The sequence below is a fragment of the Adelges cooleyi genome, unplaced genomic scaffold (assembly GCF_023614345.1).
Source record: "Adelges cooleyi isolate 19-005CV unplaced genomic scaffold, UGA_ACOO_1.1 ACOO_flye_CR_arks_rails_tigmint_CR_PRNA_108, whole genome shotgun sequence".
NCBI classification, from domain to species: Eukaryota; Metazoa; Arthropoda; class Insecta; order Hemiptera; family Adelgidae; genus Adelges; species Adelges cooleyi.
The window spans coordinates 16816593-16839892 of record NW_026095761.1 but is presented as its reverse complement, the minus strand read 5'-3'; the positions used below and the strand labels follow the sequence as shown (position 1 = coordinate 16839892).

At 35.6% G+C, this 23300-nt stretch overlaps 1 protein-coding gene across 4 annotated transcripts in view; it reads right to left on the bottom strand.

Annotated features, from left to right (window-relative positions):
* The window catches only part of LOC126847449 (tyrosine-protein phosphatase Lar), a 123010-nt gene that overhangs the window by 72703 nt on the left and 27007 nt on the right, over positions 1-23300 (bottom strand). For 3 of the 4 annotated variants that reach the window (XM_050587669.1, XM_050587673.1, XM_050587671.1), the window contains exon 4: positions 524-559. The exons of the other annotated variant lie outside the window; for it this stretch is intronic. In XM_050587669.1, coding sequence (XP_050443626.1) covers positions 524-559 — 36 coding nt within the window. The remainder of the gene's footprint in view (positions 1-523; positions 560-23300) is intronic. 4 annotated transcript variants of the gene reach the window in all.

Sequence of the window (23300 nt, the reverse complement as noted above, 5' to 3'; positions counted from 1 at the left end):
ACCGTATTACGCAGCCAGAGGGATCACTACACAGGCCGTCTCGCGCTCAGTTCAGGGTTTAGAATAAGCTAAAAGTGTATGAAGCAACGTCTAACTCGGTTTTAAAAATGCATGCCAAAAAAAAAAAAAGAGACAGTAGGGAAATGATATTTCGGACATTCTGAATCCGTTTAAACATTTATACAGTTTTCAGACCCTTCGAGTTGTTCGCTAGGTAAGTTATAAGAAAGTTTCCTCTCGACGTTATTATTATATCGCGCCGAGACAAGTCGAAATGTTTGATATACAAACACAATATATTTTTCTCTTGCCAACCGTCAACATAAATTCGTTTTAGGCGACTTCTCTTTGGATAATTCATAGCTGGAAGGAACGATGAATATTAATGGACGCGAACTGTTGCTTCTTGAGGCCATTGTCTTTTTTCATGTATTTATTTTTGTTACACCGACAAAACACCAATCGCCGTTGTTATTAGCAGCGATGGTAGTTAAGTTTTACTAGCATATAATAGCATACTCACGTGTTAAATATTGGATGAACGATGAGAAGTTGGCGCCTGTAAAATTAGGTAAAACAACACTTGTAGTTCGTCGGAAACCGGGAGATAATGCCCAAAAAAAATCTACGTTTTGTAATACATTAAGTATTCGTCGACGGAAAAGAAAAATGTTGGTCGACCAAGCGAAAGCTTTTAGATGTACTTTTAGTCATAAAAATTCCTGTTTTTTTCTTTCAATAATGGACGAAATACATTTTACGTGGTTTTTATCGTTTGCTAAGAGTTGCTTTTAACAAAACCCCAAAAGGGTTGTATTTGACACTGTGTCCTCTTTCTCCAGCACGGCGCTTAACAGCCGGAAAAAGGTATCTAATTTAAATTGTAAAAAGCGTTTGTTAAAATCCTCAGCCGTGTACACAATCCTTACGGAGCATCAGTCTTTAATACCACCATTTTCCTGCCGTTTGACAGCAATAAAAACAATAGTACACGTCTGGCATCCCTTTATAAATATGTATACTATTTTTATGAATAAATATTTTGTATATATTATTAAAAACTCGACCGACGTGGCGGAATTAATTAACAGATATGTTATATAAAACCAGGCTAACCGGAAGGGGGAATTAATAGGCCTTCTTTTGTAACCAGAAGGGTACCGAATAATCTAATGGATATCAAACGAAAATAAATATTTTACCTAACCATATGTAGTATAAATAAAATAACTACTACATAACTATCTTCATAATTACATTATGTTCAAGGCGCGCACACTGCACAAAGTACGTATTTGGACAAATTACTATATTGACTATAAAATTATAAAAAAAAAATTGCACTTGAAAACTAACTTAGGTTACCTATACATGTAAATTTAACTTATATTTTTATCTTAAACTATTAAATATTCCACTTATCTATAAAAAAAAATCCATCACTTATTTATTTACTTTTAGGAATAATACTTCACAATGCAATTTAACGAGATATTTTCGTTTCAGACTTAACAAAAGATCCAATTCTAAAGACTTATTCTATGCCAAACCAGTGATTATGTGTGTACATAACGGTAATTATTCCATTTGAATGTCAAGCATAATTTACTCCTCGACTAGAATACAAACGTTTCGAGTTTCACTTTATTCGAGAGAATCAATTTGATACCGACCCAATCATACAATGCGGTAGAGGCGATGAACTGACGACATCCCTTTTCTGAGATCAAAACGTTTCAGGAGCTTTCCATAGTCGATCAAGGGTTAAACCCTCCTTTTGGAAATCCGATAATCCAAGTGTAGTGTCAGTTTGTTTGGCCTCAATGAATATTCTATTGGCCGAAGATAATATAGTGTTTGGGATACGACGAGACTACCCACTGGAGAAAGCGAATGATTTAATACCCGCCGAGAAAAGAAAATCTCGTCTGTTATTTAACCTTTGCCCGGTCTTTACTCCTTGACCCCCATCTTTAAGAAGAAAAAACGTTACGCCATTATCAACCCTAATGTACGTTTAGCACAACATACCGTCATCTCGGTACTTTTAACATTGCACACAGACCACATGTTTTAAAGGGATTTAAAAATGTATTTTAGTAGATGGCTGAATAGCAAATATGATATAGTGAGCTATTGTTGCCGAGTCCGCGTAAAAAGGACAATATACACACTATCTAGTTTCTAATATTATCTATGCGTGGTAATCAACTAGTAAATATTAAATAATATGACTATTATCAATAGCCGAACTGTTGTTAGTATATGCACGGAAGCCAGATCCATAATTAATGGCATTCGAACGCTTTTAAACCGTCGAGGGTCGTTTTATATTGGTGTAGAATGTAATTAAATATTGATAGACCGAGAGGGGATTCGTTTAGCGTCTGCTTAATTACCGAGCTAATTGGAAAACAAAAACACACGCCACCATTACTACCTTTGATAGGAAAATAAGACTAAATTCCACCAATGACGCGTAAAAAACAAAGCCAATGGCCGAATGCCATTATCTGTAGCGCATCTAAATAATAATAATAATAATTGTAAATAAAACATGCACACTTTTTGTAGAAAAAGGTACAGCGAAAACATAGTATTAAACAAAAGGATACTTTTTTTTAATAATCTATGTAAAAACAAAAACACAGTCGTTTAAACGTTTGCCAGGCGACCAACGATTGAAAGATATTATTATTGTAATATATATTTTTTTTTATACAAAAATAAATTATTTGCATAAAACCACCGTTGTATTGCGTGTAAACAAGTTAAACGTTTGATTAGAAACAAAGTTTACTTTTGACTAGAACTAAAAAATTCTGGATGATAATAATAATACAAGAATTCATCGTCATTGATGGAAAAGCCCATACAGGCCGCAAGACTGTAAAGTAACAAATAATTGAAATTTTGGCGCTAAAGTTATTAGCGCACAAATACCTGACTATAACCGCCGACCCTTCACCTATTTACCGTTGACAACGAATTCGTTACTTGTCAACCGCTTGACAGGTGAAATAATTATTTTTAATTTGCCCTGACCGACGCGCATTTCTCTCGTTTTTCACTCATTGCATTTTGATAGACAACCAATCCATTCAAACGACGTCGTATTATTTATTTACACATCATTGCTTTAAGTGGTTTTCTCTGTACTCAATTTCCAACGCGATTTCTCATACATACATCTATATAATATGCATAAGACATAGACGTGCATTATTTCATACGAGATTGATACTGTAATTTTCATAAACAATTATCTGGAGCAAAACAACTTGGGTTTGTGTCAGACTGTAAAATAAAACAATTGAATTATTGTTTACATCAAACAAATGAAAAAATTACATAAAAAGCACAGTAAAAAAACCACCATGGCACTCGATAAATAAATAAAAAATTCAACTTGGAGAGAGTTGAGATGGAAAATATAATATATATATTTTCAAGAACAGTTGAAGAAATCATGATGTTCAGTATCACAGTCGCACACAAATCCAATAACGTTTCTTTGTAAACTTATTTAATCACAAAAAAAAACTACATCAAGTCCTGTAAAACAATAAAAACCAATTTGATTTAAAAAAACGTTTTTTTTATGATTTCTCTCGAAAACTAAAACAATAGGTACCTAATTCCGATTTTGAAACGGACCAACAGTGAAAAATACAAACGGACAGTTAACGTTAAGACAATATTATTGTGAACCGACAAGACGAAATCAATAATTACTGGCCGTTATATTATATAAACAAAATTAGTTTTAAAGAAGAGCAATATTGTTTTGCGGATTTATAGCCGGCGCACGACAATGATGTTCAATTAACCAGGAGAAAAGCTTTATCGGTCACTTTATGTTTGTTGCTTGTGTTCGTGCATATACATATAGGTATACACACACCACTACCCCTACGGTGCTATTTGTCTGTCGCTCTACGACAGCAGGTTACCTGGGGAGGGCACGGTTAAGTGTCAGCTTGCGAACCACTTTAAAAACTCCGAAGAACAGCTGTATAACAGTAACACTACCGCGGTGTTTGTTTTTCTTTTCTTTTTTTTTTTGCCTTCTTTCCTATACTCATCCCGTTCGCTGTTTATCATCGGAGAGGATCGCCCTCCGACTAATTTGTAACGCGTCGACTTTCTTTCCCTTCCATCTTTCTTTTATATCTATACAACGTGCACGCATATACATCGTGTGCAAGATTTTCTCGACCGGACGCTGTTGGTAAATTACATGGGTTGTTTTTTTTTTTGCCGCCCCGTCAGCGACACAAAAGCTCCTAGTAGTTTTATCGCCGTCCGAAATCTGTACATACATATATATAATATACTAGTACTTTATAAATCCTCTTTTCGCATCACCGCCTAACCGTCTATCAGGAACGCCTATAACAAGACGACACAAGGCGGCTGAGTCCTAAGGTGTGTCGATGATAAAAACAAGACTTGTACAACGGGCAAAGAGCATGCGAGACAATAATAATAATAAACATAATATTGTCGGTTGGAAAATAATGGTAACGAAAAACATAATTAATTTGAAGTTTAATAAACTTGTCCTTATTCGCTTTACCTCGTACAAATCGGAAGCCAACACAATATACTTATACACTGAGGGAATAACACGCAATATTCAAAAGGACCAAATTTCAGAACTAATAGCTGTTAAAAAACAATTTTTTAGTTTGACGTTGGCTTATATACCTTCTTGATAAAGTTGATATTTTATAATTAAAAATGAATTTAGTTTCTTTATTAAGTTTTTACTTAAAACTAAAATCATAATCCTAAACTCTAATACAGATCAGAAATATGCTAACTGACGAGAAAACTTAAATTGCAAATGTTATTTAGCAAAGAAAGAGTTCAGCATAAACCTTTTCCCTTACAAGATGGGAACTTTTAATTTATTAAACTAATTAAAAAATGGTTTTGGGACTAAAAGGTCTAAAAATTAGACCGAATGCAGATCTAGGATGAGGCGATGATATACTTTAGAATATTTTCTAAATTATGTGGTGAAACATTTTTTTTTTTTTTTAAGGGAAACCAAATTATACAGGAAACAATTACTCATTGACCTATTAAATGTCTATGGTATTTGTGAATGAATCATCGACAGTTAACAAGATATCTGGAAAATATTTTCGTTATACTGTTAATTACGATATTGTCTATTAGTAACAACGGAAATGAATTATTAGGATAGACAGGTGATAAACTCTACTCGTATTTACCATAATATTAAAAATACAATTAAACTGTAATGTTAATAATTATACTATAATTTGATTGCAACAATAAACCTTATTTATAAGTATACTTTGTCATCTATAGATTCGCATCGAAGCATTTATACGAAAGATTCCTCCGACCCTACTATGCTCCGTCATCATTATTCAGTATACTAGTATTTGTTATTATATATCATACAAGTTTATGATATAAGTCGCAACTATGTGATGTCTCGCGGATCAAGATTTATTTAAAGTAAAATACCAATTGTAATTGTAATTAAAACTAAAACGTCAATTTTGTTTATTGTTATAACAAACGAGGTGTAAAGAATGAAATATACATATTAAACAGGACGGAATACCTGGGAATGGACGACTTTATTTAGGGACACGTTTTGCAAACGCGCTGGGACGACGGCCAATCGATATTAACGAGCGATTGTGTAACAGCTTCGTTTCCGTTTGTCACGGGCCACTCGAACGCGACTCTTTCACGCCGCTACCCTTGGACGTGTGTCGCGAGAGGGGTGCGTTCGTCGTCGTAGTCATTACAACGCGCCGCATTTACAGCACAGCACAGGACAAGGGGAGAAGATGCGACCATGGACAACGGGTGTGTCGATGGACCGTGACACCGGAGAGGATGCACCAGCCGATTGTACACGATAGGTAGAGGTATGTTGGAAAATGCGAACTTTTCGCGCTCAACGTAACAGTAGAAAAACCCGGGATATTGTTTAATTGAAAACCCGCGTTAACTTTAATTTACTCCTTGCGCGCCTCCTTTTCATCCGTCCACGCCCGTCTCCCACCCTCCACTATGCCCGCTATCGTCGTCATCATCACCGTAAAAACTCTTTCCTCGCGCGCCCGCCGCCACTATCACTCATCCGGAATACACAGGAAACCCCCCACCCCAGACCTCTTCGTCATTTCGTTCTTACCGACCGAGGAGATTCTAGCTGAGAAATTAACAAACTTTCCTTCTCCGACTCCCCTCGCAATAGCGTGTACACACTACACACTACATCGGTGTTAAACTCAGGGAAAAAACAAAAAAATAAAGCCACTTCCTTCCGAACAAAATAATATCATCATAAAAGAAAAGCTCTCCCGTCCGTCAAAAATATTCATTAAATCATAGTCCAGATTTTAAAAAAAAATGTACGACCCATTTAATATATATATAGTTGAATTGTACATTGGGTTTAAAGTGGCGAATGTAAATGTTTGACAAAAAAAATATGTTAGACCACCAAATATTTACATATTTTGTAGCTTTGACGAAAAATATTAAAAAAGCTAAGATAAATATTATAAACATTATTAAGAGGACACTACCCAGGCCATTTCTAAGGAGTAAAGATAAGACAATTTTTCGAAAAATCTTAATTTAGAGTTTGAACTATAATGTATACTTATTAATACAGTAATGAGGATACTTTGCTGATTGTCATTTTTTTTGTCATACTATCACGGTCATTTCTATAGGATAAATTACAATTTTTTCCCATAAAAACAGTTTTACGCGGATTCATTTTTCTGAGGCTTCATGAATATTTAAGGAAAGAAATATATACAAGATATTATAAATGACAAAATTATGCTCCAGCATCCGTATTTTTCGATATACCTAATTTTTACAAAAGTCAAAAAAGCCCTTTCTTAATTAATTAATTATTCATTAACTGGTTGAAATATTAAAAAAATGCCATGGTGGAGCACAGACAATATTGTTGTCTATATTATGTGAAAATTTGGTTTCTTAGTTTTGATTACAGCCTTCGTAAAAATAATCAGCGCAAGGCGGGTTTTTTGAAGAAAATAACGGGTGTGACGTCCTCTTAACACAGCATCATGCAAAGTAAAAACTCAGACTCTTTTAACACTAAGGTACAATTCTATAACAACCAAAACATTATCATATTCATCAGTTCAATATTTTAATGACATATTATAAAACTGTAGTATTCATAATCATTACAGTTACTTTTACTATATTAAAATTTACACATGATAATAAATTATCAGTTAAAGACTGATAAGAACTAAAGGATATATGTAAGTTATTATGTTCTAGTCCACCGGGGTTTTAGCCAATTTTCAACAATAAATTCTATTTATCCCTAATGTAAAACTATTTGAGACTTAATTGTACGGGTTCTACAATTAGGCATTATTTTAAGAACTAATATAAACAATAATTTTTTTTTTAATTTAAGTTTGAAATGTGTTAGATAAAGCAATTTGTTCACATATATGTTAAAAGAACAATATTAAAGTACAGTTTTTTTTAGGATTTTCATGACCTGATCCCTGATCTTTGTACGACATCAGTTGTGACATGAAAACTGGAGTGTAAAAATTACACAAGTAAGTGTTATTTTTTTTTCTATTAAAATTCATGCGGATTAAGTGCATTCAGCGTGGAGAATAATTTATCTATTTTAACCACGACGGAAGAAATATTTAGCTCTTTGATTTTTTAACAATTCTACGATAAATGGCAAGGTGAGAAGTGTAAGATTTTTTATAGAGTAAACCAAAAAGGTTTTGGCCTATCAATTCACTGTGTACCGACAATTCGTGTCAACGATTTTGTATAAAATGTGACACGTTATTATTCAAAAGTATAATAAGGTATAGCGACGGGAAATGTTGAAAAAATCGCCTTTTAAGTCATACGCACTCGTGTAACAGGCGTTTTCTCTTTGGTCAAGAGCACAAAAACGGCATCGAACTTGAAAGAAAGTTTTTCGGACCTGTTTTTCAACGGTCTATTGTTTTTTTTTTTACCCACTGCCTGTAAGTACCATATACAAATACTGTTTAAGACTATAGCGGATAAAATTATGAATAGACACTCGAAAGAATGAAAAGCTTTCTCGTACATAAAACGCGTTTGAAGTATTAATACAATGTCTACACAATTATAATTTTTTTTAAATGCAAGTACATTAAATGAAAATAAAACCGCTACGACTTTTACACAAAAGGAATCATTGCTGTGACGATAGAGCTGTTCGATAATGACGTGCACCGAGTGCATAATAATTTCCGAGGCCTCGGAAATTCTATAATATACACATTAAATTATTTAGCAACACGCTATTTCCTGATACTACTCGAACTCATGCTGTATTAACTAGCAGCAAATGCCGCCAACGGAATCTCATATACAGCTATATGTATATTTATATACATATAGATATATATTTTTTTTTTCCAACAACATCGTAGCTGATACCCCGACGTTACAGTTGTTCGAGCTCTACTAAACGGTGTATGGAGCATATTCTGGGGTCACAACTACTACCGCCGGACGTCCCTTCGAAACAGACAGACGAGTATCGGGTATGTTTGAACATGCTGTACACGACGAGGAATATCATTATAATTAGCACGTGAAACAAAAGGGTAGCAGAGTGACCGGTTAGAACGAGGTTAACAACAACGTTATTATTAATATTATTACTATTATTGTGCAATGATGATATTTCGGTGTGTATATTAGCCGCAAACGCAGTTACCCGGAAAAACACACACACGTATAACATTGTACACAGCGCTCAGTCCGACATATTATTACATTGTTGTGCGTCAGAAGTTTAAGTTTATGATAAAACAAAGATTGGCGTTAAATAATTGCCCTCCCCCCCGAAAGTTTATAGAGTTTTTATCGTACACAGGGCTATTAATAAAAATCTCAATGCCGTTTTGCTCGAAATAAATAAAAACTATACTGGCGGTCTTAACGTCCCGAAAGATATAAATCGTTAGCAACCGTAATTAAAATCGGATTAATTCAATTGACTTTAGGAAAATCTTTAAAATGTAAGCGCAAAGTTATATAATTCCATGATTATTATTATTAACGAGGAATTAAAATACACTGGGCACGGGGGCGGAGTAACTTTTGGGAAATTAGTACCTCAGTACGGTAGAGTTAACGCCACCTTCGTTATGGCTTCACTAAGAAGCAAAGCCGGTATCGATTTTACTCTTCTTAATATATTATATGGTACGTAAAATAGTTAGTTTTAAGACTCGACAGTAAAGGGTTATAACGGCCAGCTATAAATGAGTGTAAATATTTGGCGACGGGATCAACGTAATGGCAGAAAAAGATAATGGATCCTTCCATTCGAATTAATACTTTTTTGAGTTTGAGAGTTGAAGCGACTATTGTACGTGCATCGAACTCAAACCCATTCCAAAACTTATACTTATCACAGTAGAGCCTAATGAAAATGTTCGCATATATTGTATGTTTGACACTTGATGTATTACTTATATACAAATAAAATGTCACATGTTAAATGAATGACGATAAGGCGACCCCGTTTCATTGTGGTCCTTTTGTGGCTTTTTCAAATATAATTTCTTCGAAGAGTTTGATGGCCCGTTATAACACGAATGAATAAATTAACTTAGGTGCAACTGTCGCTTTTGACAAATGTCATAAAGTATCTGGATCGCAAATACCGCGATGGCGGTTGTCGTCTGAGTTGGTTAACACTACACGAACGCGCCCTTGGCAGTAAAGTGCTGGAATGTGCTATAACTACAATAATGACGTTTGGCTTTATCTCGGAGGCGGCGGCCGGGGCAGAACACGCAAAAAACCATAAAACCGGCCGAGGGCTTAACCCTTTCCATACTTTGGTTTTTTATGCTTCCCACCTCTTCCGGCCGTGCACCGAAACTTCAGCACCGCGTTCTACCACCGCCGCACAGCAGTTACAACAATAACTGTCAAAAGTATATCGTGTGCCTGTTATACAACCGAAATTGTTAGCCCCCTCCGCCGATACGGATCTCTGCGGGAAACATTAAAAAAAAAAATGTTGTTGTTGTGGCAATCCCCTTCGGCCGCCCACTACGCCCACTACTCGACCCCGAGTCATGTTATCCAGCACATTAGTATTATATATATGTTTAATGTTTATATATATATATATAAAAAAGTTGGCCAACTGACGAGAGAAAGAGACAAACGGACAGAGAGTAAAGGTTTCCCTCTTAATTTATTAGAGTGCGGCGTTAGTAGTGTATACTGTCGGTGGATAAGTGTGCAATGTTTTCCATCTCGCTTTAGCACAGACCCCAATTTTCCTATCATGTCAAGACTACGAGGGGAGCGGTGCGGTGGCAGCGTTGGCTATTTTGTAATAAGAGCATACACATAGAATACTCAAATGACGTTATCGCATGTCCCTTTTACGTAAGACCCGCACTAATTAATTAAGCGCCAGTATTATATTGTGTCTAACAAAACTTTTCACTTATACACGTCCACACGCATACAATATAATGGCTGAGGAAAAACATACCTGGTCGTTGGGACCACGAGTCTTTATCTCAGGTCACCTACGAAATAAACGCAGCAAACAATAGCTATCAAAAGAACGAGAAGACAAAAGAAAAGATTTTTAAAAAAACGCTTTTCCAAATAACATAGGAACTTGTAGGAATCCAATAGTATTGGGATTTTTAATGTATTTAGCCAAAATAATGTTTGTTCAATAATTTTACAAAAATGATTAGTTAAATAAAAACTCTATATACTTCCTCCGAAGCCTACCGACCCCCCATCAACCACGTCACTGTTATTAAGGGCCTACAGACATTCAAGCGATTTTGTTTAGCACTGTTGTAGCGGAAAACACTACTGAATAATACGCTTCGACATATTGCAATTCACTTTTTTTTTAGTAAATACCATGCATGTATATATTGAAGCATAAGCGCCTATACAGTGAATTAATTTAATAGCAGTTTGGTAACAATTAAAGCGATTGCGAATTATGTAATATTTTTTCCTAACTGACGTGCGATTTTAAAACATCTACACCGAGTCAACCAGTCAATTATATTCGGCCATTGTTTTCCTTTCCAAAAGTGATATTTTATGAAATTTGATAACACTAATTTATATTTTTTTCCCAATCATAATAATTTCTGATATTAACTCGTTAATAGAGTGATTTCGACAAAGTTTCCAAAAATGTATGCTGTAATACACCATTTTATGAAAGTCACGTGTGTTCAAAACAGAGTACTTACGTAGACCCAAATAGTTAAATTATACTTTCAAATAACAAAAACGCTAGAGTCATTATGTATTCATACCAATTTGTCTTAATATGAAAATAAATAACTAACTTTTAAATAAATAACTAACTCTTCTACGAAAATAAATTATTAAATAAAATATAAAATGTATGTATTTTGGGGAAATGAGACATTTTGACCGCTGGCGTTTAATTGAAACAGCAATTTGGGATTGTTGACAAATGTAAAACGCATCGCTTGAGAGCAAAAACAACAATTGCGAGTCACCCGCAAACAAAAAACGGTCTTTGCACACGTGTGCGTGCGACACATTTCCGGTGATTTTAAGTGGACCGAAAATTATTATTATACATTCGCATTCGTTTTTGTGTATTTTTTTTTTTCATTCGCGGTCGAAGGGCAAACCCCGAGCCGGAGACGAGGGTTAGCAGGTAAATTAAATGTAGACAGATTTTTTTTCTTTTATACATACCCTGGAACCTACTGGCCGTTGGCGAGAGGGTCTTATCGATAGAGTATTGTATTCGAACACGACACTGTACATTCTGTAACGTTATTATTTTTTTTCTCCCCGTCAGAATAATAACACATTTTGCCAAACGCACAAAAGCGTCTCTGTTAAAAAACACACAGAGGTACGAAAAAAGAGGAAACTTCCTACGCACGGCCTTTCCCCTGATCGTATATGTGTATACATTATAAAATATCCCGGGGGGCTCGTCCGTCTTTTGTCTAACCACCGCTCTTCCTCTTTCTCTCTCTCTCTCTCTCTCTTCTAAATTGCTGGATGCACACATACACACACATATACTTACACAAACCTACCCCCACCCATGTCCACGTTAATTACGGTCGGAAAACGCCAGGTTAAATAACCGCCACGGTTGTTTGTCGACTTGGGAGCTTATTACGCGGATTTTACTCGTCCGTTACCGCCGCTGCTTCTATTACTACTATACTAACAAGTAACAACCGTATAATGACGTTCGAATTGCGGTTTCTTCATTTTTATGGTCAAAATATATTTGCTCCGCATACTCCAAACACATACAAATAAGAGCACACCAACAGAAACTTGTAATCAATTAGCAGAGGCGACGGCATACGACTGCATCAATACGTAACAATTTTTAAAAGCAACTCAAACAAAAACTGAGCTCGAAAAATAAATAAATAACTTTTCCGTATTCTTCTTGGCATGGTTGTGAGGTCGAGGTACGGAGGGGCACGACGCACGCCGTACGTTTTAAGTGTACGATCAAAGCTACAAGACCGCCTCGGCAACAGATATTATACACAGAAGTAAAAATATTAAACCGTTACACACAGCTACGGCGGCGGCGTTGAATAAATTTGCATTTATTATATCGACGAAAAATGTTTACAACCGTGTTGAATAATTTTAGTTGTGATGTTTTATTTTGTAAAATTAATTCGATCATTTTTTGTTTTTACATTTGCCGTGTACCTTTTATAAGCAACAAACTCCGGAACGAGAGCAATTCACAGAAAAAAAGACGTAAAAACAAAACGCGACAAGACTCGAAAAGCAAACACTTGAATTAATTTATTTAGAGAGTCTACGGACAGCGCTGCGAAGGCGGCCAACAAGTTTTTTAGTCGGAATTTTAGATAAGAAACTCATCAGTATAATTTGAATTATTAAGACGCGAGGACGACGGTCTGACGAGAAATATGAAGATGAATTCAAAGCTACATAAATCGGATTATTCTCGTTAAGTTTTACTTGTATCTATGTGTATATAGTACAACAATTTTCAGACATCAACTACGAGACGGCCAAGCGAATCGGTCCTTCGCCACTTGACGCGAAAAAGGTTTCCCACAAGAATTGGAGTATTGTACTAAGAGTAAATCGAATTCTACCGTATAAATTGTTTAATGTTCTTCATACACGGGCGATACGATACTGTAATTGTAGGCAAACACTGTTTGATGACGGGAATTCGGGGAAAACCTATAGTGGTGACGACGTCGATCCGGTGCCGAAGGGTTGGCCGACATCAGCTCTGTAAACACTAACCGACTGCGGCCTCGGGGGCCGGTACAGTGTAAACTTTACACGCTGGAAAAATATAATAGGATATTGTGCCCGCTAACCCTTGGGCCACTCGACGGGAAAATGACTTTCCAAAAACGAGAACCCCTTGTACTCGAGGAGCGTTTTTTGGCAACGGCCACCGATGACACGGCGGCTTTGAATTCGACACGCTTGCTATAGTGCCGCTCTGGGAGGACAGACTATGGGGCAATTAAAAAGGGGTGGAAAAAAAACTAAAACAAAGCTCGTGTTTCAAAACGCGTGCCGTCGAAGGGAGCAAAAAAACGAATATTTGAATTTTTTTCAAGAAAATAAAATATATAATATTTAAGTCAGGCTCTCCGAAACGGCGCTAATGTCTCTTCCCCGAGACTGGTCGACCGAACGAGTGAAGTGGGGGTGCATTACATGGCAGCCGATAATAAAATCATTAGCGCCAAGACGGACAGACGCTAATAGCGACACGCAGAGAAAAGCCAATTTATTACAAGAGCGGTTCTCTCAACGTTATCATCGTTGCACGTTCCTTGGTCGTTTAGCAATCGATCATATGTGGTTTACAGAACATAAACCGTTTGATTATACATGTAATATGGTTATAACGGTTATTATTATGTGCACCCCGGGCACGTTTATGTGTGGGAAAAAGCACGCGCGCGCCCCATAAAAACAATGTGTTTTATATTCTCGACGCGATGGAATACGTTTGTCCGGCTAATGAAGTTGAATTTTATTCGTCGACCGGCACGTACCATCGGCTTAATGGGCGATGACCATATCGAAACCCATAGGCCAACGGCCGACCCAAATCAATCAATCTTTCGATACATATTCTATAATGCATAATATGATCCGCGAGGGAAGCTTTATTGAAACAAGTGATTTCTGAATGTCTGCCAAGGGGAAAACCAAACCTAGGTGAAAACTCGTCGGGTCACGTTTTAATAGCATTTATCGGTTAATTTGTCTAAGGTCGCGAACGTTGCCATTTCCATCCTTAGCACGGCCGTTTCTAACCGAAACCCTTATTTTACATTCCACACAGCAAACGGCCGTTCATAGAAACAACTATAGTAAGAGTTTTCCAATCAATTTACAAATTGAAACACTTGGCCGCCAATGCAGTCCCTCAAATATCTCTACACAGAAATTCCGAACACGGGTCAGTCGATAATCGGAACACAGGCGAATTTTCACGTTTCCTGAAATACGGCATAGTAGGTAGAAACTAATAATCCGAAAAAATATTAGCATTATATTACCATATTAAGTAATATATTAACAATTAAAGAAAAATCATCTAATAAACCTCTAAAAAAAATTTGAAATACACACAACGTCCTATTTTACTCGGTTTATCAATTTATTGGACCACTAAAACGATTTAAATATTAGCTAGAGGCATCGAGGGTACTAAGCGAATCCCATTGTTATTATTATGTGTAGTGAAGTACCGGATTTAAAGGGGTATGCGGTTGGACCCACATCACGGTCATCAGTAACACGTATACATACAGTTCCCAGTATTAAAGGTAACGGTCATTAGAACGTCTGAATTTACGGTTGATAGCTCAGAAGGATGTTAATAAATCGCGGTCAGGATATAGATCGAGGAGAGACAGGTGAAGCGGATAATCATACCCGACTAGACCGATAATGATGGACTTATAACGTAAAAGTCTCATCGAAATTCAAAAAGAAAAACCCACCATAACTGTTTTAAGACTAAAAACCATTACGCAGCACTCGACCTATTTATTTCTACTCGGAAAAATCTGAAACGTTCCATAAAACTTATACTGAGTAATGAAAAGTATACTGTTCTAGAATGCTACCCGCCTACATAAAATCCGAAGTTCTAACTTTATTGTTTATATGGTCGTTTATACATTTTAGATGACATTTTTTAGCATTTTATTTTTGGCTGAACGAACAGCAGACGGTCAGATTCTGTCAAAAACAATTAAAAGTGTCTTAAGTGACGAACAACAGTCAACTATAAGTGCAACCATGTCACTCGGTGAAGGCTCACGTGGGGTCTTCAGTCGAAGTTGAATAATTCTCTATGAGCGTTATTATTCAAGACCCCATTTGGTATGGTAAAAATGTTTTGACATAAAACCTGACCATGATATTTAAATAACCGACACAAAAAAAACCAAGGATTATTGTACGATATCCCAAACTTAAATGGACAAAGCATATTGTAGAGCGAAGAAGAGTCAGTGACGGGTCAGGGTGAGTGTGTACGGTCTTAGAAAATTTAAACGCATCAAATATTAACGGATACCATTAGCGTCCGAAACGATAAATACCGCAGACCTGCCACTGCGTCCTGTCTGCCATTTTAAAAGCTACCGACTATTACTAGCGCGCATACTTAAGCGCGTTTCTATTTTACTGTTATTGCGGGCTTACAGACAACCCACAGAGAAAAAGCCTTTCCCACACATACACACATACATAATATTTCAATACGGCTGATATGGACAAATCGAATATTTAAACGGATTATGCGTGCAGCGTGGGCGTAATACTCGAGTTATTTGGCAGCAAAAAAAAACCACCGGATATTATTATTACAATGATTTTTCCCTTGCCTGACTGCAATTAAACGCTAATGATAACGACACTCGGATGTGATATCAAGCGAAAGAGACCCGAGAGGGTACGAAGAGTGGGGTAACTTAGAGTTCCTAAACTTCTCATACGCCAAACTTTACTTCCTGTGGGAATTCTGCGATAAGTCCCGGATAGGGATATATTATGCAAGTGCCGGTGATGGCGACGCTCCGCGGTGGCTTTTGAAATATCGACAAGGATCGTCGCGATGGTAATCGTTTCTCATTCGCAAAGAGTTAGACGACGATGAACATATGAAATCAAACATGTTGCCAATGCACTGTATTCTTTATGGGAATTCGAGATAATCTTAAAAGTTATAGGTCCGACCATTTTACGTTACAAAATATTATTTTTTTTAACGAACCAGGAACCGAAATCAACCCGGCACTTCGTCTGCTTGCTTTCTGACACCGGTCCCTCTTTTTATGATCACATACGCATAAGAAAATACAAAATTCCACAAAGCGTTTTTCACAAACTTGTCATTGTCTTTTTTGATGCCTGATTTATTTATTTATTATCTTTTCGATTTCCTACGTTCCGGACTTCTGAACGCGGTTATTCTGTAACCGAATTGGGTAAGACACAAACATACATAACCTGCGGCGGTGACAAATATTTGGGTCAAGCGCCTGAACGACTACCGACTGAGAACGAAAATAAAAAGAGAAAAATACACATTTAAATCGAATCCGTTTGACCGGATTCATTTTCGGTAACGCAAACGCAGTGGCGCCGGTGTCCGTTTAAAGTTAAATTAAAACAAACAGTACTTAATGACAAATTGATACAAGTCCAGTTTTAAAAATAAAAACTTGCCCACAATGTAATTCGTCTAAAAGGCAGTGGCTCTATCGCCTAACTCACAAAGCCTGAACTCTCCGAAATAGTCGTTGATACAATATCATAATATTACATTACGTATTTGATTTAAATTTTACTTTATAATGCTATTAATATGCAAGGATACTTATTGTTATTTGTAGCAATGATACTTTGTTACTGTTTTGCCAGAATCGCGGCTATAACTTTATACTGCACCACCACTACTGAATAATAATTGTATAATAATGCATTCGCAACACATTTTGTTGTACAACATAAAGATTGGGCACCGCTTAACCGCATTAAGAGTACACAAGCGGTTGTATAATATGACATTTTGTATATTAAATAATTTTGGCCAGACAACGGTGGCAGCGCGTTTCGTGCAATAACGATCACTAAACTCGCCTAAATAAATACCGATTCGTGCGCTTTGCACATACACACACATGTGTAGGAGGCGGCGCAAGAAGATTACTGGATTTAAACGCGGACCCTACAGGAGGCAGTCGACCGGGGGGGGGGGGAAGGAAAACGCCGATTCGGCAATGCATTCGGCCGAGGCGATACCGGCACATGAATTATGTACGTTAAGAGCCCGGGGATAGGATGAAGAAAAAAAACACAACACAACAACCGGAGAGCATAATAAAAGGGACGTTTACCCTAGGCTATATTCTCTCCCCGTGTCTGCAGCAGTATTACCGGGCGCGCGTTGGTGAAAAGCCAAAAATTGTCCGTTGTTTTTTCTACGGTCCGGTCCGGCGGACCGCCGTCGTTTATTGTATCTCGGCAAAGTCCATAATATATTATTACCGCTTCATCCCTCTTCCATTCCCTCTTATATCTCGGCAAGGAAATTGATAAGCTCTTTTTTCGTTTTCGCGGCCCCCGAACTCGATATGTGAAATTAGAGAGTTACCAGTCGAAATTGGCAATTCGCCGCCGTTGCCGTCTAGATATACAGGTTAGACGAGAGACCACGTCAAAAACAAAACATTAATTTCATTGGAAAAATATCATAACGGATTCAAAAAAAAATAGTAACACGATTTTGGATTGCAAAAATGATTTATTTTATTTTAATTTTTTTATGTCAAAAACATATCCGTGTATTCGTATGGTTTTGAGTAGGTACCTATGTTATTTTTTGTCAAGGTAATTAACTTTTAGAATAATATGAACTACGCCTATCAAGGATCAAGATACTAAAAATGAGAAAGGCCTGACAAGCTGATGGTGATTGTTTTCCGATGGATAACGACTTTTAATTCCTTTGTTCATTATGATATAAATAATCACTCTCCTTATATTAATGATAAAAATTGTTTCCTCCCTCTACTTGCACTTAATCTTAATACATTTTGATAAATCCCATAGTCAAAATTATTATTAACTACTACTAACGACGAAATATACAAGGTGTTGTTATGCCTTGTTTGGGCGGCAGTGACTGCGTGAACTAGATTTTTTGTCAACTTAGAGAGAAACAATTTTATATAAAATAATCGATCGAACCTTTTCCGTTTTAACATTTTCCATTGTAAGCACTGAAATTTCGAATTTGGTCTGGACACTTCGTCTGTAGTCATAACGATCGTCATGGAACATACAGTATCATCCGATAATAAACTCACCGGCGTAGCAATTTTGCCTACACGGAACGCCGTCCAACTCATGTATAGATAGCAATTAAATTGCCAAATAAAAAGATTAGAACCCGCTTTAACGCACAGGCCGTTTTTAAAAACCGCGACGCTGAACAAGTGAACGACTGTTTTGTTACTTTAGTAAGTTAAATGTTTTCTATGGTCATAAAGACTAAACTTTATTTATTGTGCTATATTCTACCAAATGATTTCTCCCGTTCTTCCCCGACCACAGCGACGGCCGCCACAAACTTCCCCCTCCTCCTCACTCAGACACAATTGAATCGGTTTTCCCTATTGTCTCCATTTTGCTCGTTCAGTTGACTTTAAATTAAAAATCCTTCAACAATCGAGAAATATTTTATTTGTCTGGGAGATGGAAAAAAAATGTTGACTTTTATTAGCTCTCGTTCGAAATAACAGCCATGTTGTCGTTGCTCCGCTATGATCTTTATTGGCTCAGCATTGTACTTCAATGCGATTGATATTTTTATATTTTTTTTATAAGCCTGTGTATACAGGACAACTGTATTTTAGCAATTCATGCAATGCAATCAGTTTGCAGGATTATCCGCGAAAGCCTTCTGTGCCATTTATCTGATAATCATTTTTAATTCTACGAATAATGATGGGAATAAAACTAAATTGGACGATATATAATAACAGTAATAATAATAGAAAAAATAAAACAATCCAAACGCCATATAATACACAATCCTATTAAACACTGAGTTTTGAGTAATATTGAAGCATCATAGTTATAACTTAACCATTACAAGTATTATTAATGTTTCGAGTGCACGATTTCATAACATAAAATCAACCCATAGAATCTAAGAACAAAGCAGAAAACTGCTTAAAGTATTTATGCAAGCGGTTTAGGATGAAAAATTAATATTAAAAAAAACGTCGGAGATGAAATATGTATATTAAACGCATACTCGGTACACTATATAGAGCAAGGACACGGGTCATGTCAAGTTAACCTGACAGTTTATTAAGACGCCTTGGCAAGACGCAAAAGGGGGATTGAATTCTAAATTATTATAAACTTAACAGCCTTCCGAAATAATAACACGATACGATGCGGCTCGGAAGACCAAAGTGATTTGGTCACTAATATTTAATACGGTAAGAAATTGCGTTGAATTTCATAAGTCTCCAAACGTGCTAAGAGTAAACTGTTAAGATAGGTGGTCTGAGCGTAATAAAAAATATTACGCTCAGAGATAATTAAAAATCTTTTATGCCTTTTTAAAATTCAGTATGCAGAAAAGGACTCGAAAATTCGAGATAAGTGAAGTCTAACATTTAAAAGCAAATTGTTCAATTATTAAAAGGTTCAAAAGTATTTTTTACAAAACTAAAAATATATATACATGCTATGACATTATAATATCAAACGGTACATAGTTTGTTTTTTCAAGAAGTTCAATTCACGAGTTATTCTTTATTAATTCAAGTGCTTTATTCGGTTCGGTTATAAAATATATTAAACTTATGACTGACCCTTAAAGGTAATAGTTATTTAATTTTGTTTAATGAGATCTGTGTTTAAGGTAAAATAGCCCACAATAAGTTTTCATAAATGTAGTAACTCGTAAACATTTTTCTTTAAAAAAAAAAAAAGAATAATTACATCCATCGTGTAACTATAATAATAACATTCATAGAAGCATCCCATTATAATTTGTAGTACTAATTTATTTTTTCAATTGTCAAAAGCAGTTTTATTGTTTTATGCTTGTTGACTTATAAACTTTCAGTGTTATTTAGTCTTAAATTTTTCCGTTAAATTGTATTTAAGAAAAAATTTATCTCACTCTAACTTCATTTTTTTGCACAATACTTTATGCAAACATATCCTACATTATATCATATATTTTTATATTACATGCACCGTATCGGGTTTAACTTTAGTTCGTGTTGCATATTATATCGAGTAAATTAATATTATATTATCTCTTTTTCAGACTAAAATGTAAAATATGAATGTTTTCGTTTTTCAAAAGTTCTACTTCCTAGGCTTTGCTTATTTCATTAATAAACGAATGTGATCACGAAAAAAAAGACTTGAATGTAATGTAACCGGAAATATCTGAGGCGGATTTGGTTGGACAATATTGCAGAAAACCACTAACGGGCACTAACAAATGTCTTGATTTTTTCTTACTTTTGAAAGTTTATAATGATGACAAAATAAAAAGGGAAGCCTCCGGTATATTAGGCGAGGGGAGAGACAGCAGTCGAACTCGCAAACGAAATCGCTTAATTGCGGCATCGCGTTTTAATTGAATTTCCTTCCGGTAATTTTATTTATATACCCTATTTTTTTCTTCACCTGATTGTAAACGGCCGAAGTAGCTCATAAAAATCAAAGCGGTTCGCGGTGGCTTAAATATTCTCTCATTAACGTCGGCCGCGGTAGTAATTTGTTTTGATTAAATTATAAATTAAATCATCGATTAACATTAAAATTGCAAGCCAATAATTGCGAAATAATGGAAATGGCATCGCCAGAGCCCGATATATTAATTACAAATAGCGTACATATTATCTTGACTCGTATAGACGAATAATGTTATATGCGATTTCATTTCAAAATTGTAAAAAAAATATATAATAATAATAAAGTCTATCTACAGAAGTAAATACTAGGGGGTTTTGCCGTCATAACGTGAACAAAACGAATCCGGTCGCAGCCCACATCAATCATTATTAATGCGTACAATTCATGTAAAAAACGGCACAATTAATTATCCATGACTTAAGTGAATGCACGCATGTGTGTGTGTGGTTTGCAGTGCTTTCATCGCCTAAACGTTTTGGAAATCGCAATGGGAAAAAACATAGCAAAAAGTTAAATATTTTAGATAAATGGAAAAAAACGGTTTATTTTTTTTATTGTTTTCTCAATTTCCATCAAGCCCGCCGGATAGGTTCGCTTGGCAAACTGACGACAATGGAACAGCGCCAGACTATTTCGGATCACCTTTACTACACGACAAAAATCAATGAATACATATTATAATACAATATTTATTATAATATACTGACGACCGAGAGCAAATTATACTATGCGCTCATCTTATTGTTCTAACCCGTTCAATTTCACACAAGCTTTGCCAAAACCGCATGTGAAATATTATATATATAAAGCGCATTTGCTCCTCCTTTTGATGTTCACGCGTGTTTGCCTTTCTCTTGGTCCCCGAGCACGTCTACTACTAACCCCAAACACAAAACCCTACGGCATTATCGCCGTCTCCTGATACTCTGTAATCCGTCCAAAACAACAATAGAGGCGAACAGAACAGGAAGGTTGTTTTCGTTTAATTTCCAATGATTCTCAAAACTGTTAGAGGTACACGCAACAGTAACTATTATGATAGCCGAGCAAGTACACACACACACAACGACAAGCAAACCAATATCGCCTATGATGACAACCTCGTTAATAATTCATAGTTCTATTAACACAGACTACAATAAACCATAAAACAATAAACAACATAAACGAAAACGCTAATTTACAGATATTAATGATTATTGAATAAGGTATATGAAATTAAATAAATAATAAATGTTTAGTTAACATATTGTTGAAGTTAAACGTCAATGTTATCGCACTAACTAAATTAACTCGATGTAGCTTGGAAAAAAATATTTAGTTCCATTTTTTTAGCTAAACAATTAATATAACTTAAATTAACAATTAATTATTAACTCCTTATCGTTCGCCTGAAAAAAATCTATCGTGACACTTTTTTATCATTTTCATTTGTTTAACATATTATATTTTGCTAATAATATGTAAACGTGAAAAGCAGGACGCAATTTCACTAAAAATGGGCTTAACTACCAAAAGTATTATAATACATATTATATTGTAAGGAAATTTAGTGTAAGGAAATCAAATAATTGAATGAATGGTAAGCGCACTCAACCTAACCTCCCCTCCCCAAAAAAAAAAATTCCTACGGCGATTAGAATACTATCAATGTAAATTATATATGATAAACAATAATAATTGTCATAACATGTAAATATGAACTACCATATTCGGCAGTACGATTATTAAAAAAAAACCTTTTTTTTATACGGCTAACTCTAACTATACACTTCTTCAAAAGTACCTTGACATTTCTAATTCTTTAATACCTGAATTTATACAACAAAATACGCGATTTTTAATGGGGAATGGCCGTTCCATGATTTTTTAATTAGTAGATTCCTCATAAATAAATGATAACAGTGTCTGAAACTTAAATGGAGTAATAACAGGAAGTGTATCGTGAAATCAATATTCATCAACGCTAAGCACAATGAAATAATAATATAAAAACCGTCCGTTTTTATGTCATTTAAACGAAAAAAAGGGGTAATTGAACGAGTTAGCGGTCACTTTTAATTTGTAAAATAGAAACTCGACGTTGTAAGAAATCATAATTATGTGTACAATACGTTTAATGAAACTGCATAGTGGCACACACACGTTTGCCATGTATTACCATAACAATATATATCACGGTAGTTAACGACGACGGTTATTATTATTGTTTTAGGCGACGAATAAGCCGGCGTTCTTAGAAGCTTAATTAATTCTTTAAAATATACAAGAATAAAAAAAAATAATAAAACGGCTGGGTCGTAAGACCGACCGGTTTTAATTACGGCCCTATTGTTTCTGGGGGTTTGGTGACATGCGGTCATTCATTAAAAAGTTATTACCCGGGGACCGGAGGATATTTTGAAAACTTTAGACCTTTGCACAGACGTTTTTAGAATTTTAACCTCCAGCCCGGTGGCCCGTACGACAAG